The 17291-nt window shown below is 43.5% G+C and overlaps 1 protein-coding gene across 1 annotated transcript in view; it reads left to right on the plus strand.

The window, feature by feature from the left end:
- Window positions 1-4615: 4615 nt before the first annotated feature.
- The window catches only part of GSG1L (GSG1 like), a 51970-nt gene continuing 39294 nt past the window's right edge, over window positions 4616-17291 (plus strand). Inside the window, exon 1 of the mRNA XM_072878409.1 lies at window positions 4616-4916. Coding sequence (XP_072734510.1) covers window positions 4616-4916 — 301 coding nt within the window. The remainder of the gene's footprint in view (window positions 4917-17291) is intronic.

Consider the following 17291-nt stretch of genomic DNA (forward strand, 5'->3'; position numbering starts at 1 on the left):
GGGCACAGTCCTGGTGTCCAAGCAAGGATGAGCAACACTGACAACTGATTAAAATATCCAAACCAGCTGCTCTGAAGAGGGCACTTAGGAATGTCTTGTCTACTGCCCAGTGACACTGGGGCCAAGGAAATTGTTATGGGAAAAACATACAGGAGAATCAACAGTTTGTTTTGCTGCTTTCCTTTCTGTTAAGACTGCTGAAGTTCTTCACTACGGTACTGTCAGAAACCATTTTTTGCCTGGTCAGTTTAGGAACAGGAAGAATTTTCTGAGCAATCTTCTTGTGCTTGACTCAATGCCCACAGGCAAAGTGCATGAAAGACACACTTCAAGTCAAAAGTTAAACTGAAGACCAAGATTTCATATGGTATCAATATTCAGCCCCCCTTCAAATATAACCTACTGGGACTGTCCATTTGCTGAAGGCTTAATCTGTGTAAAAAAATCAGTAATGTCTCTCAGCAGCTTCTCTTAGATGAACAGGATTGTACAGCTCAGCCTGTGGGCTCAGAGTGCTAAGCACTGCTGCTGAACACAGACTACTTTGGGTCAGAGTTCTGAGAAAAAAATGAAAAGTGAGGTGAAACCAGCAAAAGGTAGCCTAGATATGGAATGGAAAGAAGGCAAACTACACATAGCTGGCTAACATACATGGTAGTGATATGGGGGAAGCACGTATAGGATTTCCATCCTAACCCTCTTCTCCAAATATAAAAGTCAATCCTGTTGAGTGACTGAGGTAAGGAAAAAGTTGCCATTTTGCTGGACAGAGTGGGGACGGGGGAAGTGTATTGGGGGCACACCTACAATTCATATTTGCCACAGTAAGAGAACAAGAAAAAGATGAGCTATGCAGATCTCTCCATCACAGGAGGAAAATTCTGACTAGAAAAGGAGATTTTGAACCATTTGCAAGACAAATGAATTGAACAAGTGGATTCTGTGGCTCTGTGGTGCAGAGGAAAAGCAAAGATGAGCTACCAGGAGGGGTCCACCCCAAGGAGGAAGGAGGAGCTCAGAAGCTCAGTCCAGTGACAATACAAACACATGACTGAAAAAGACAATACAAACACATGAGGAAGCCCAGGAGGACAAACCTGTAAGAAATATGAACTTAAAGAAAAGCTATAGGATTTTTAAAATGTTGATTTAAAACCAGCATATAATCCCATGCAGCTGACACTTCTGGTATCAAATAAACAACCAGACTAAGCCCACCGTGCCCCCCATCATCACCAGAGGAGCCAAAAGTAGGGCTTCTTCTCATTTTAGTGAATGTTGCTTCTGTTTCCCACTAGTGAAAAACATAGCCTGATTGAAAGGGTTCCTTTGCAAATGTTATCTTTATTTTAAATCCTCTGGGTCAAATTCTTTTTGTACTCGCGTAAATACTGAGTAATAACAATTTACACTGATCCTGTAAGAAATAGTGAAGGAAAACGGGTTTAGCTATAACTCATGAAGGTAGTTTTTTCTCACAACATCAGAGAAAAGCTATGGCTGCAAAAAGGATTTTAAAGGTTCTTGCAGTCACAATATGAAAACTACTTCTGTATAGCATTCAAACCCTTCTGCTTTACTACTAAAGATAATACCACATAAATACAACTTAATCCAGGCATCTGAACTGCCTTCTGCAACATATGTATGATCTTTCCATTTTTATACACAACAAATCTGATAAACAGATTATATAAAGAGAAATCGTTGGAGCATTACAGCATGAGTATAGCATAGACTAGTTTCCTTCTTTTCAAGTAATCCCAACATAGACAGCCAGAGGAATCTAATAATTAGGAAAAAAAAACCCCACTTCTGTTAGGAAAAAGAAAACAATTCATGTTAAAAAAATTCCCTGACTTGAGCATACTTTACTTTGTGCAGAATATTTTTAAATGCTTAAGACTCTAAAATCTCTGTATCACAAAAGAAACCGAACTTCTGCTTTATTTTGCTTTTTTTTTTTTAATATACTGCCACCATCTCTGTTCTCAAGAGCCCTGTCAGCCCAAAAAACAAGAATAAAGAAGATAAGGAGGAACAGAAATAGAAATATCTGTTAGGATTAGGAGTAAAAACAAAATCTCAAAAGTATTTAGAACAAAATTATCACAGATAACCAAACTCTTGGATGCCTATCCCTTAGGGAGATGGGCACTGAGAGAAACAGAGGGTGCAGAAGTTGGTGCTGGGACCAGAAAACACAAGCCACAGAGCAGTGGATAGAGAAGATTTGTGAGAAAAGACCTTGTAAAGACCTGTATTCACACTTGGAAAAGTGTGATGATTCAGATGCTGACAGCCACTTGAAAGATAATCCTGAAGAGCGCTAGCTTTCTTGTGAAGGCATTCTGTCATAGTTGAAATTGCATTGTTTATTCCTCTAAGCAGGCAGATAAGCCTGAGAAACACAGGAACATACAAATGCATTTCTGAGTGGAATGTCCTGCAACATAAAAATAATTGAAGTAATAATCCTGTGGCCTTCTGAATAGCTATCATCTGTATTTCTTGCATGCAATTAAAACCAACCAAATAATGCTGATTATTTGGCTGCAAGATGAAATGCTGAAAGGACTGGAACATGGAGAGGTGTGGTGCAATTCCAACAGGGCAAGGAAGACTGTGCCCAGAGGCACTCCGCTAGCACAGGCCACTGGAAAAATCCGGCGCTGGGGAGGTAGTAGTCATCATGTACAGGCAGGAGTGGTCAAGATGAAGGCCGCTTAGGTAGGGAAGTATCTTGCAGTGCAAAGCTATTTCACTGGCCTTGCAAAGCTGCCATCACAATTGTTCTCACAGAACAGCATTTTCTAGTAACTTGCTACTTTATTTATAAAACAAAATGGCTAAAGCCAAGTGATTCTGTATAAATAGTGAAAATCTCACAAACAGTTGGAACCAGACATGCAGGACAGGCACCAACAAGAGGCATAACACAGAGTCTGACGGCTACCTGTGAGGGAGGCATCAGGGAGGCAGGAACGGGTCCCTGAAGTCTTGTGGCTTGCTAAGGAGAAACGCCACCTGGTCTTTCCTGGCTTTATTCAAGGAGCTGGAGAAACTACCACCACATTTCATGTCTGCGGGCAGGAAGGCATAGGATGAGCTTTGCATGTTGAGTCAATGTGCTGACCTGACAGAGTACAGAGTGTGAGATGAGAGCATTGTCCCATCTATTAGTATGAGCCCGTGTGGCTACATGGTTACTTCCAGGGCTTGCTGGAAACCCACTGCTGGACTGCTCTGAGAGGCGACAAGCATCCCACGGCCTTTGCAGGGAGTCCAAACAGGGCTGGAAGGAAATCTCACTCGGCCCAAAGCCCAGGAGGTACGTGCAACTTCTTCACCACAGAAAATTGCATTCATCTACTGAGGACACAGAACTGTATGTTGTGTGACAAATGTGGCCAACCTCAGTGCTTGGATACAAGGTCTTACAGATTGTACTGCCACCAACATCAGGTGCCCCGGTCTCCTCACAGCACTCAGGATTCACCAGGTAGCTCTGAGTAATGTGGAAAGAGGTCATAAACTCTACGAGTCGGCCAACCAACAAGACAGGACAATACACTTCTCTTTGGAAATGGGATATTATGCAGTGCTCCCTGCTCTCACAGCATTGCCATCTGGCGAGTAAAAGCCAGGGATTGCTCTAATTAGTTCTCTCCGTCTGCACAAACCAGGACCTACAAAATGTCCTACAGACCCACTTCAAACTGAACATCTGCGTGGGCTGTGTCTGGAAATGAAAGCCTGAGAAAGGGGCTCCACTTGGTATTGTGAAAGACGTAGGTTTTACTCATTACACACTTTCAAATCTAAATTCCTCTGGGGCTTTGCTGACTTCCAGAGCAAGCCTCTGAAGAGAGAGAATTACACCGGTATGCTGATAGCAGAATCAAACCCCTGATTTACTACTCACGAGCTCAGAGCAGAAAAGCTGAAGTATCACTCCATCCCTCCTCCTCCTCCTGGACAAATCTCTACCCTCTGGTATATAAAAAAATGTATTTCGCAGCTCCAAATAAAGATTCTTTTTGGGACTAAGATGTGACACCTCCCCCCCGTCCAACTCAGCCACCAGCGCGATGCAGTGGTTCCCGAGGTCTGCCAAGGACGGTGGTAGCAGGCAGCAGCTGTCCCTGCCGCCTGCCTCCCGCTGAGTTTCTCCTGCCTGATCCTAGGGGAGCAGAGGACAGTGAGTCCTGCAGCCTGCAGGTGTCTCCCAGCGGAGGAGGCTGCGGAGCCCCTTGGGATCATGTGTGGTACCCGAGCAGATGTTCACTTGCTCTTGGTGCTCTTTGTGAGACAGACCCTCTCTGAGCCTGTCAGCGCGCTGAAGCACACCGACTACAAGAGGACGGCCGCACTCCCGCGCCTGCAGCTGCTCCTTTAACGTACAAAGGCAGGATTTCAAGTGAAGAGAAGAATGGGAGCCTGGCTGCAGCATTTCCTTCACTGCTACAACAACAGATTGGAAGAAGCTGAGAGTTTTGATGCCTGGAAAACTGGATTCTGAATCGTGAGAGGCTTTGAACCCCCCTCCTCCCAAATAAAACAAAACCCTTTGACTTCTTCTCTCAGCAGGAGGGGGAGGGAGGGCGGATTTACCATGAAGACAAATCGAAGATGCAGAGCCCTGCTAGCAGTGAGTCTGAATCTGATGGCTCTCCTCTTCTCTACAACAGCTTTTATCACGACCCACTGGTGTGAGGGCACACAGAGGGTCCCCAAGCCGAGCTGTGGGAAAGAGAAGAAGACAAACTGCCTCAACTACAGTGGGAATGAGACTGCAAATGAGACGAACCAGAATGTGGTTCATTACAGCTGGGAGACGGGAGATGACCGCTTCCTTTTCAGGTATTTCCACACTGGGATCTGGTACTCCTGTGAGGAAAATATCAATGCTGCTGGTAAGTATAAAACAACTTCCTTACAGCTTGTGTTGCTTTGTGTTTGGCTCAGTGTGATAAACACACAGGCAAGCTCTTCCGTGCTGTATCTTAAAGCAGATTCACCCTGCAGAGAGAGGCAGGATTTTAACAATTCTTTGTTGAAAAGCAACCTGTTTCCAGCAAGAGCAAGGATTTGCTTGTTTACCTGCTGGCTGATGCGGGATCTGTGCTCTAAAGCCAGCTGAACCTCTGATAAGCAATATGTGCTACTCTCATGGGCACTGCAGCCAGACACTGGTCAGTGCTTCCCTTTTGGGAGCTGCTCCATGGAGCACACAAAAGACAGCGGCTGGTAGTTGTTAAGGAGGTTCTGACATTTAATTGTAATTGCCCCCGAAATAACGCCTAGGACAGTGGCCTGAATGACAGGGAAAGCACAAAGGTCACAGTTTTTATCAGGCTGTAGCCTAGACTTCCTCTTTTCTGGCATCTCTTAAGTAAATGACCACCCACAAACCCTTCCTGGTGGCTGGATTGTATGTCTGTTGAAGTAGAGTAGAGAAACGGCAGTTAAAGGGCACAACTGGGCACAAGAAAGCTCATTTCTGTTCCCTGCTCGGCCATTTACTTGCTGAGAACCACTCGAGAAGACATCTCTCCAGCTTATCAGTGCGTTCATTTCCTCTGCTGTACCCTGGCACTCACCAAGAAATAAAACACTGGGGGGTGGATGGAAGGTAGCAGCCATGGGACTCATTTAAGTCTCAACAGATGCAAACTGACAGTCCCTTCTCCCAGAGCTGTCTGGTAGAGCTAACATCCAAACTGCTTTTGAAAGAGCTTTTTTCTAGATTATGTGACTGGAAAATAAAGTTTACAAATGTGACACAGTATAAGAGGGACAATGATGGCTTGTGGATGCTGGTTCCTGCTTGCTGGGCTGTTTCCATGCTATCCTGTCGTTGCCCAAGGAGTAGACTGGGGAGTTGGTCCTTCACCACTGCTGGAAGAGAGGAACGGTTAATCATCCTATGTGTTGTGTCTCTGAGGACACAACCTCCCCGATAATAGGAATTTTATGGGGTTTTGGTAAAACTACTCTGTAAGAATGTACTATAAAGTGGGGCAAAGTTGTAGGGCAGCTCACAGTCCATTTCATCCCAAGGTGCTGTGTATACTCACTGGTATTTTTGAGGATAGTGCTTCAAGAACTAGTCAGTCATTAAAACTCAATTTAATGTACGAAAAAGAAAGTTCATTAACTCCACCCTTGGGACTGTCAATAAACAGCTCCACGCTGAAGTGAGTGCACTGAAGTTACCCTCTTGATGTTAGAAAAAAGTATAGAAAAAAGATGATTTGTCTTACTGATTTGGAAATAAACTTAGGCCACAGCAGCCTGAGTGAGCAGCTTAAGACTCTCCGATTTTTTGAGCATCTTAGCTGGGATTGGGATGATGAAGCATGCCCACATTTCTAGCAGATATTGAAAGCTTTCCAAGCCAAGATTTATGTGTGAGATAACTTGTAATTGTGTGACTCTAGCCCACTCAGAAAACTGAGGTATCTGTGGGAGAAGAGAAATACAGTGATCTATTCTGTACTGGGTAAACAAAGCTGTGCTGTAGTGGGTGATTTCAGGAGATAGCTGGAAGCCAGCTCTAGAAAGTTATGGTGAAAGCAGGAGAGAGTGGGTTGTTTCTCGCCTCCCCACACCACCACAGCAGCCACATGTGTGTTTCCTCGTATTTGAAACACTATTTGAAACACTTATTTGAAACATTTGGTGAAAAGTACTCTTCAGTTAGCAGACCAGGAGTGACCAACCTTTAGAAAGAATCCAGCCAAGTACAGGATATATTGGGGATATATTGGCTTAGACAGACAGCTGCCTCATTCAGGATTTACCATAGTTTTTTCCGGTAAGGACAGGAATGGTGTAATGGACATGGGTCTCAATTTGTCCCTAAGAGCGTCAACATAAAATAACTGTGAAAGGTCTGGTTTGCAATACCGGACTGTCAGTATGTTGTCATGGCCTTTTGCAGCCTGACTGGTGATCATTTTATCTGAGCTCCAGGGCGGCGAGGCACCAGCCAGCCCCAATCCAGCAGCACTGTGATCATGGTTATACATACACCCACAACGCTCAATATATCTGTGAGTAATCCATCCCTTAGGCTCACCACACTGTCCACAGCATGCTTACTGACCACAGTCCCGTAGGTATCACAAGTCATACAGTCACCATGTGGTTAATAAACACCCTAGAATGCCAGGAGAACATCAAGAAACTATCACTAAGCACACAGACAGTAGTGTATTAAATTAGTCAAAAGCACTAGCCTGAATGTACTCCATACTTTCAGTAACACCTTTCTTAAAGCTTTACCAACAGCATACTGAAAATGACTGCAACAACAGCCTTCCTCCAGGCAAAGTCCTTTCTGTAGCCACTCCATAGCCTCACACCTCTGTCAGCAGAACATATGGCCACAGCCTATGGTCAGCACCACTCCTACTGCTCCTTACCTGTCCCTGATTCCTCACTGCCAGTGTCTGAAGCTAAGCAACATGAATCCTACCAGGAACACATGAATGCCAGTAACCCTCTCTGTGGTTGTGATGCTATCAAAACGCTCCAGAGACTCCTAACATTCTGAGCTGTGAGCCACATTCTTCATCTAGCCACCAGGCTTTTGATTTCTCTCTCCCTACAGTCACAGTACTGTCAAAAGTTTCTGCTCTCTGCGCTGGTGCAGCTGCAACACAGCAGATCTTGTAGTGCAGACGCAACAAGGCGGGTTCCCAGGAGGCTGATACTGCAAGGGACAAGATTGCAGGGCTTCCAGTTGGCTGGAGGGCCTGGGACTCAGTCACACCTTAAAATGACATTTAGGCTTCAATCAAACAAAATCTTTGAGTGTCTTCTCCTCCCACTGTTTATCTGAAATGTCCATTTAGATTCCAGGGGTAGAGGTGCAAAAAGCATGCCATACACTCTCTGTACAGAGAGTAGTGAAGCGGGCCTTCATCTTGTTGCAGGTTTCTAGTTTTCACTGACATCTCTAACAGAGATTGAATGCTGTGATTATTTCTGAAATGATTTGTGAATCTAGAGTTTATTTTTATCCAGCATGACTAGGACAGCTAAAGAATTTGAAAAGCATTTAGCACCTGAGAAATATAATTGTGAATCCCCTCTGGGAACAGAGGGACTTGAGCATATATATTTCATTGGTGGGTGAGTCCTGTAATTATTTAGCACAATTTCTGACTCAAAAGTGTGCTGAATCCCAGTCTACCAAAAAGAGGATGAAGGCTCTCTTTTTCAGAGTGGGTTCAATGCTTTGGATCCCACATGGGTGGAAGTACCTTCTGTAAGAGCAATGTACCTAACCTCCAGAAGGGGATGAAGCTAAAGCATACCCTGTGAGCTCCGTACTCATGCTGGTCACGCACGAGTCCTGTTCTGCGCTCACATGCTGCACAGGGCACTTGGTGCCTCCTCTGGGGCCATGAATTCCTTGGCTATGGCCAGGTGTCTCAGAGCCGAGCTCTCTATCATTTAATTTCTTTCTGAACATGACTTTGAGTGCATATCTTATTTCACACCTGCAGTCTAGGTCTGTGCTTGTGTCAGTACTGGACACCTCACAAGATACCAGCCAAGTGATGTGCTAATAGCAGCAGTGGTAAACCAGCTGGCAGGTTCTGTGACTCAAGAACATACACGCCATGAAAAAATTAACACATGAAGTAGGTAAGGTGGCATACCTTATCCTAACAGGTAGAGGAGTTTGAGAGCTGGAAAGCACTAACGAGTTAGCCTATTTTGCGCAATACTGTGTGTGCTTTGCTTTTAATAGAAAAAACCATGAACTCAGATCTTGTTTTAGTTGCTAATGAACAGACAACCTCAGTATTAACATCCACATTCAGAGGGAAAAGCAGCTGCCTAGGTGCCTTTTAAGAGTACTGTCCCATTAAATAAACAACGAGCCTTTCCATGTTGCTCCCCACGTTCCACAGAAGTCAGGGAGACCAGGAATGGGTACGCATAGGCTTGTTTTGTATGCTTGGCATTCTATTTTGAGGGCAAGGCGTCTGTAGCTCTTCGTATGCTCTGTACCACATGTTCTTTAGCACTCTTTAAGGAGTAAATGGTAGAGTGGAACTTACACGGTATGTAAGGATGCATCAAAATGGGCCATAAATATGGACATTAAATGCACATTTGAGGAGTCAGAGAACGAGAGAGGTGTATCCTGCAGAAATGAATAAATCTGTAACATATAAAGACATGAACTTGCCATACACTTTCACAGATCCAGAGCGGTACTGCATCACCCTTCTCCCCCGCCACCATGTGATAATAAGCATATGTGATTCACCGTAGGCGGCTGTCCAGAGAGAGGGACCGGGGAGAAGCACCTTGTGAGTATATAATTAAAAGAAAGAGGAATTGGGAATTCTTGCTGGATTATGAGAAATATAATATAATTGGCATGACTGAAACCTGGTGGGCTTATTCGCATGACTGGAATGTAAAAACTGCTGGTTATAAATTGTTTAGGAAGGAAAGAGTGGTAAAAGAAATTGAGGAGGTAGAGCTCTATATTAAAGATAAAATTTACAGCAATAGAGGAACTGAACCCAGGGAGCCTGGATAATCTCCATCAGAGAATGTTGGAATAATTGGCACACAAAAATGCAGGTTTAGTAGCAAGAATCTGCACATTGCTGTATTCAAAGAAGACTGGAAAAAAATGGTACAGGCCACTTGACCCAGTAACCTTAGGACAGTTTTCAGGGACAGCACTCAGTACATGGCAACAAATGGGTTTTATCAAAGGTAGGGTTTTGTTATAGGTAAATCTTTTAACAAGATTAATCACTTCTTGGACAAGGGTAATGCATTAGACCCAGTCTCTGTGGATTTACAAAAAAGCATTTGATGGAATGTCCCACTGAAAATTCTGTACAGAAGAACTACAGAGAGTGGAGAGAATAGTAACAACATAGTGATAGATGCAGACGTGCTTCCACACTGGGGAATGCTCAACAGCCTGAGCCTCTTCAGACTAGAATGAAGGCACGCTGTACAGGGAACTATGATATTGGTGAGGGTGAGCAGGGAATGACAGAGATCAGACAAGAAATATCCTTGACTGCTTCCATGATTTAAGAACAATAAGGCATAACAGACAAAAAGAAATACTCCTTCCTACAGAGCTCCCTGCCAGGGAATGTTGTGAAGGCCAAAACTGGGGATTGCATGGATCCAGGGAGGAAACATCCATTCGTGTTACTAACATGATGATTTGAGAGCAACCTCTGACCAGAAAGTCCCCAAACTACTAATGCAGTACTGATATCGCAAGGGGGGTACACAAGCAGAATCACCCTACATCCACCCCTTTGTTCTTCCCTAAATATCTATCATTGGATGACGATACAAAGATAGTGAAGTAGGCAGAGCTTTTGCTTGAGTCTGTGGAGCAGATTTTATTTTATATTATTTATTATGATGGGGATGAATAGAGATTGTAAACTGATTAAAGAACAGTCTTACAAGGAGGCTGTGGCAAGTAATATAAAAAGGGAAATTATCACAATGGATGTCAGATATTTCTAGTTGTCCTCAAATTTGGTTTTGGGACTGATTCTGTTATTGCTGACATTAGCAATCTGGGAAAAAGAACTAGGGATACAATTCATGTCACCTAATTCATTAAAAAAAAAAGGCAAGGTGAATCCCATGGCAAACCTATGGACATCAGCAAACGTGCCTAAACTGATCAACATCACCGTTACAGTCATAGAGAGTAGTGAGTACTTCTTGGGGAGATTAAATTCCTCCTCATATGGGATGAATTGAGCCCTGGGATTACATGTTTTCCTCATTGGCCAAAAAGGAATCTAAGAAGTTGCCATTTCTAACACAGAAGGCTTAATTTGAAGAGAATAATCCTACTTTAAATGCACTCCTTATATATGCTGTGACACAAAGTCTGGGAATATTGGCATTACAGAGGAGAGATTTTTCTGCATAACTGAAAATATGAGCTGGTCTGATAGAGTTGTAAGGATAGTATTAAAATAATTAAAAGAAAAAAAAATTAAAAGCACCAAACACTAAGACATAAGATTCTGTGAGGTCACAGGTAGTTATCAATTGTGAGAAAAAGTAAGAAACAAGGTGCGGGCCAGTATTTGACTGTGGGGTGACTGAGCTGCAAAGTGATGCGATATTATTCTACGGAAGAATCAGCACCACTGTGCAAGGCACAGGTAACACCAGTGCATTTTGTTAATGTCATCGTGCATAGTTATGGTAAGAAGAAGGGGGAGGTGAAATAGCTGCAGAATGGGATTTCCAAGGTAGTTAAGGAAAAGAGAATCTCCTTCAAGAAAAGAAAAGAAAAATTGGTCCTCTTTAGTATAACAAATTGAAGATCTAGAGGGGATGTCATGGTACCTTATATATATATGGGTAAATATCAAGAAAAGAATATGACTTAAGTAACTTATTGAGGAAAAAAAGTGAAAATCCAAGGAGGGTTTCCTAGAAAGTGCGTCTCTGGACTTCACCTCCACAGAGGGCAGTGTGAGCAAAGGAAATCCACGGGCTGAAATGGATACTTCTTAAATTCACAGAGAGAACTGTATGAGGGAAGAGGAATGTTTCTGGCCTGAGGAAGCTTGGAGTGAGTCCTGCATAGCTGATTTGTTGGTATCTTAAGGAGGTCTGAAAGGAGCCATCATGGTTTGACTGCCTTGCTCACACCATGTCTATATTCTTCTACATGACATCCATGCTTCAGGGTTGCCACTGGTCACCAGCGGGAGCCAAGAAAAAAATAGTTGCTGACTTGATGCATATCATGTTTTCTGGAGGATTTTATGCCTTCTCTAAAGCATCAGAAATTGGCTACAGGTGGACACAGTATGTGAGGAGGTTGCTTTGCTGCTGTTGACATTATTACAGCTTCTCAGTATCTAATTGGTATGTCTGCTCATGCACTGAACATTAAACTGATGATCTAATTTGGGATCAGAAGAGAAATCTCCCTCAGGCTAGATAACAGGGATAGTAACAATTTTTTGCCTTCCTTTACAACATGGGGAAGGGTCCATTTCAGAAAAGTCCTTGTGAGCTCCTCCTAACAAATCCTTGGGTTTTTGCTTACAGGATAAGACAGGCCTGGCCATAGGAATTTAAGCTATATGATAAGAGCCTTCAGATCTGTTCGTGTTCCTCATAATGACTCTTGCTCTCTTCCTGTGGTATATGATAGCTGTGCTTTCTGTGGTGGTGATTGCTTTATTACAGACCTTCAGTTTTTTATAGGATGTTGGGGATATTTTGTGTCTGCAGTGCACTGGGAATTTTGGATTTTAGGCCCTCCTGAACCTGCTAGACACACTAGCTGTATGAACATCTATCATACATAAAATGCAGAAATAAAATCTCTGCAGACTGAGACTCATAACAGAGTAAAGTAAGGGACTAGGCAGTGAACTGCTCCCTATTTGATAAGTTACTCTCTCTCTCACAAGCAAAAACTGTGTTGCTTTCTCTTTGGATGTGTCTATCCTCAACCATTTAACCCAGCAGTCTTAAAGGAGGTATCTGATAGTTCCTTGTAAATGGAATAAACAGCAAAGTGCTGGAAGACTAGCACATAGGTCCCATATTTCAAAGAGAACTGAGGTGTTTACCCTGCTGCCAGTTAGTGCAAAATATGAACAGATGCATTCAGGGCTACAGAAATAAATACGGGATGGAATATCAATCATCAAGGTATCCCCATGGTTTTTAAATTACACCAGACTCAATCCTGATTTTAAAACTCTCCTTATATGGAATTAACAGAACTGGCTTACTGACAGGTCTCAAAATGGGGACTTACCAGGGAATAGAGCTGCTTCTAGCAGGACCCTCTGTTAATCATGAATTAGTGTAATGTTATTCAGTGTTCTTGTTGGTAAACAAAATGGTAATATAAATCTTTGCTGATCTAGCTTACAAATGATACAAGGACTACAGAAAGCAGTAAATAATGAGAAGCAGATGTTATTTCTACAGAATGACATGGCTTGTAGAATAGTCAGAGGCAAACCAAATTCACTTTAAGGTGTTCCACTTGCATTTGGCTGGATTTGGGCAGGGAAAAGGACACAAACTATGCTTACAATCTGAGAAATTGATTGGGAAGCAGAGCCACTCCACCACGTCTAGACTTACTAGGTTTGGAGTCTGTCACACAGACCCCATCGACACATCATACTGTCATTCAGCCTGATTTCACTTTGCAACACCTGGCCAGACAAAAACCACTAAATGAGACTGTTGCAAAGTTATTAGGTACAAGCTTGGAAATAAGGTTCACAAGAAGAAATGCAAGCACAACTTTTTTCACTTGATTTCAAAACCTGTATATTCATTTGCAGCGTACCGTGTGTACTGTCTTACTGCCCATCTTGTTAACTTCCTTTAAAAGTCTGTGGCTGAAAAGTTAACTCAGTTTCCATGCTCCAACTCAGGTGTGCCTGCCTGGAAAACGGGATGCCTCAACCCAAAAAGCAACTGAGCATCTTTCGGTAGGGAAGGTGGGAGAAGTTTCTGGAGTTCACTTTGAAGCAGGCAGCCTAAATTGCAATGGCTAAGAGGAACAGAGAGCGGACAGATGGGCAAGCCAGGGAAGAAATACTGTGATGGTGCTAACTGTGGAGAAGAAGTCCAGGTTGATGTGGTGCAGGCTCTGACATTCAAGGTCCCCTCCCCTCCAGCAATCCCTTTGCCTCTTACCTACAGTCACTTGGACGTGTTTCAAGCTGCAGCCTCAGGACCCGTGTTCACAGCAATGTGCTGTGCCATCAGAGTAATGCTCTGTCCAGACTCTGTCTTTCCCTCCATTTTGGCACACGTCAGCTTTTGATGTTTTCATTTTCTGGAGTAATCCCATGCGTGAAAAGGAGTTTCCTTCTTTGCTGTCAGTGACTTTCATCTCTGCCTGCCCTGCTTATGTAACTCCGGAGCTAGGGCACACATCCAATGCAAACACTCCGGTTGGGCATTATCTGGAGAGAAGCACTGGCATGGTTAAAGGATAATCCACACTGATCCACAGCTAGTAATTGGAAAGAGTGGGAGCTACTGAACCACATTTCTTCTACAACCAGGGCTTTAGGGTCTTATTGGTTACTTACTCCTTTGATCTTTGTTAATCACCAGCCTGAATGGAACTGCTAATGCAGTCACATGGGAGATTGTAGAAGGCATGTCAGACTTCATATGAGGTGTATATATCAGCTACATCTTCTGTGAAGAGCATCGTTTCTAGTCTTTCACAGTTTCCTGGGGAGACCTTATAGTCCCACAGACACTGGATCCCTGATAACTAGCTGATTTTGGCATATTTACATTAGTGCAGAGTAAGCACAGTGTGGCAGATGGTCACCTGTGGGGTGAACAGGTGAAAATCCTCCTCTTCCCATTCCACGGTTTGAAATGCTTAAAGCAACTCTTTGCCTGATTTGATGTTTTCCAGATTACAAAGTCAGGTCTAAATTGACACCAGAATCATTGAAAGCCTCTCTCAGCACCATTGTTTCCTTGATTCTCCCAATCATGTAAAAATGTGAACTATTTTCCTGCTCTCCAAATGATAGATGCATGTACACATCCGTCAGGTCTTACCAAGATAATCAGATGAGTCTTGTGACTTAGATGTGTTTCAATTAGACATGATTTAAGAGCAGCCTGTGGAGATGTTTGCTTTCAGATACTGTGCAAGATTTTTCACATCAGGGAGAGTTTCAGTGCAGAAAACGCAGCTGCCATGGCACGCACAAACACGCTGGGGTATTCCCTGCTCTGCCCGCACCCTCTGCCCCCTGCACAGCTATCTGCTGCTCCAGTGAACCCAAGGGGAAACTCCAGAGTGTGGATGGTACCTGTCTGATAAAATTATTACTGTTTCTTTGTGAATATGTGAATTGAGGAAAAATGCATGCCTGAAATGAAAAAGTAGAAAGCTTTAAGCTTTTCCACTTTAAAAGGTAGAAAGTTTTAAGAGTTTGAGTTTGCTGAAAGAGAACAGTAGTATAGCATTCAGATTTAAAAACAAGCCCAAAAGGGAAAAAGATTGTGAGTTATCTCAGCAGAGGTTGAGAAATTGAGCAAATTCTCATGTTACTTGGAAGTAAGAGAAACATTGATGGGCAGCAGCTATGAATGACGGCTGTCAGAGTGAGAGAAAGCAATTTTTTTCATAGTTCAAGACATATTTTAGTGTAATTCTGTGTGATCTTGTTTATTTTCCGGAAAAAATATTGGCCCAGCAAGATCAACATGGTCAACTGGAAAATGTTGATTTTGCAGATTAATACTCGATTTTTCATTAGAAAAAAATTTGATTAAATACTCTGTCTGGGATCAGTTTAATCAAAAGTGGAATATTTCACTTGTTAATTAACCTAATACAACTCAGTTTGAGTGAGCTCATTAACCTGTATTTTCCCTAATGTAGTACTTTATTTCGCCGAAGTTGTGTTGCAGTCCTCAGCCTTGTCTAGGCTGGGATCCCTTGAGGGTTATATCTTTTTTTAGACAAATACAATGATTTTACTCTCAGTAGATGATGTGGGATCTCTTCAGAATCACATGACTGCAGATATAACTGGAGAGATAAAGATTTGTTAGGGCCTACTGGGAAAAAAGGGGACCTTGTCTTTTGTAGGCTGGGAGCCAGAATGTTACTAAAAGGGAATGCTGTTTAAATGAAATTTAATCATTTAAATTTCCATCAGAACTGTACTTTTGAACTTGTAAAATTTTATGCAGAGTAAGTGAATACAGACAGCTTTTTCTCTTTTTTTTTGCAAGATGAAAAGCAGAGTTGTAACAGAGATCCTTCTTTCAGTCAGAACTACCGGATCTCTTTTAAGTCAAATAAACTAGAATATTTTGAAACCATGTGGTTGGAAGACATACAAACCAGGATTTTTCAAAGTTGTTTTTATTTTGCTGCCCTGGTTATTAATGAGGCATTTATCACTGGCTCACAGAGGAAAGAACTTGGGAACATAGGCCCAATAAGTATGATCCAGGACATCAGCTTCTGGTCCTTGCTATTGCAACAGCCATGTTATAAACTTAGACTAGAATCATAGAATTATTTAGGTTGGAAAAGACTTTTAAGATCATCGAGTCCAACTGTAAATCTAGCACTGTCAAGTCCACCACTAAACCATGTCCCTAAGTGCCACATCTACACATCTTTTAAATACCTCCAGGGATGGTGACTCAACCACTTCCCTGGGCAGCCTGTTCCAATGCTTGACAACCCTTTCAGCGAAAAATTTTTTCCTAATATCCAATCTAAACCTCCCCTGGCACAACTTGAGGCTGTTTCCTCTCATCCTACCACTTGCTACTTGGGAAAAGAGACTGACCCCCCGCCTCTCTACAGCCTCCTTTCAGGCAGTTGTAGAGAGCAATAAGGTCTCCCCTCAGCCTCCTTTTCTCCAGGCTGAACAACCCCAGGTCCCTCAGCCGCTCCTCATCACACTTGTGCTCCAGACCCTTCACCAGCCTCGTTGCCCTTCTTTGGACACGCTCCAGCCCCTCAATGTCTCTCTTGTAGTGAGGGGCCCAACACTGAAGACAGTATTCGAGGTGCGGCCTCACCAGTGCTGAGTCCAGGGGCACGATCACTACCCTAGTCCTGCTGGCCACACTATTTCTGATACAAGCCAGGATGTTATTGGCCTTCTTGGCCACCTGGGCACACTGCTGGCTCAGTGTGCTGCTGTCGACCATTCCCCCATTCAGGAGGCTGTCGACCATTCCCCCCATTCAGGAGGCTGTCGACCAACACCCCCAGGTCCTTCTCTGCTGGGCAGCTTTCCAGCCACTCTTCCCCAAGCCTGTAGCGTTGCATGGGGTTGCTGTGGCCCAAGTGCAGGACCCAGCACTGAGCCTTGCTGAACCTCATACAATTGGCCTTGACCCATCGATCCAGCCTGGTCAGGTCCCTCTGCAGAGCCTTTCGACCCTCAAGCAGATCAACACTGCCACACAACTTGGTGTCATCTGCAAACTTACTGAGGGTGCACTCAATCCCCTCGTCCAGATCATTGATAACGATATTAAACAGAACTGGCCCCAATATCGAGCCCTGGAGAACACCACTTGTGATGGGCCACCAACTGGATTTAACTCCATTCACCACAACTCCTTGGGCCCGGCTATCCAGCCAGTTTTTTACCCAGTGAAGAGTATGCCCGTCCAAGCCATGAGCAGCCAGTTTCTCCAGGAGAATGCTGTGGAAAACGGTGTCAAAGGCTTTACTAAAGTCCAGTTAGTTAAACAACAGCCACAGC

Source organism: Ciconia boyciana, chromosome 13, assembly GCF_034638445.1.
Source record: "Ciconia boyciana chromosome 13, ASM3463844v1, whole genome shotgun sequence".
NCBI classification, from domain to species: Eukaryota; Metazoa; Chordata; class Aves; order Ciconiiformes; family Ciconiidae; genus Ciconia; species Ciconia boyciana.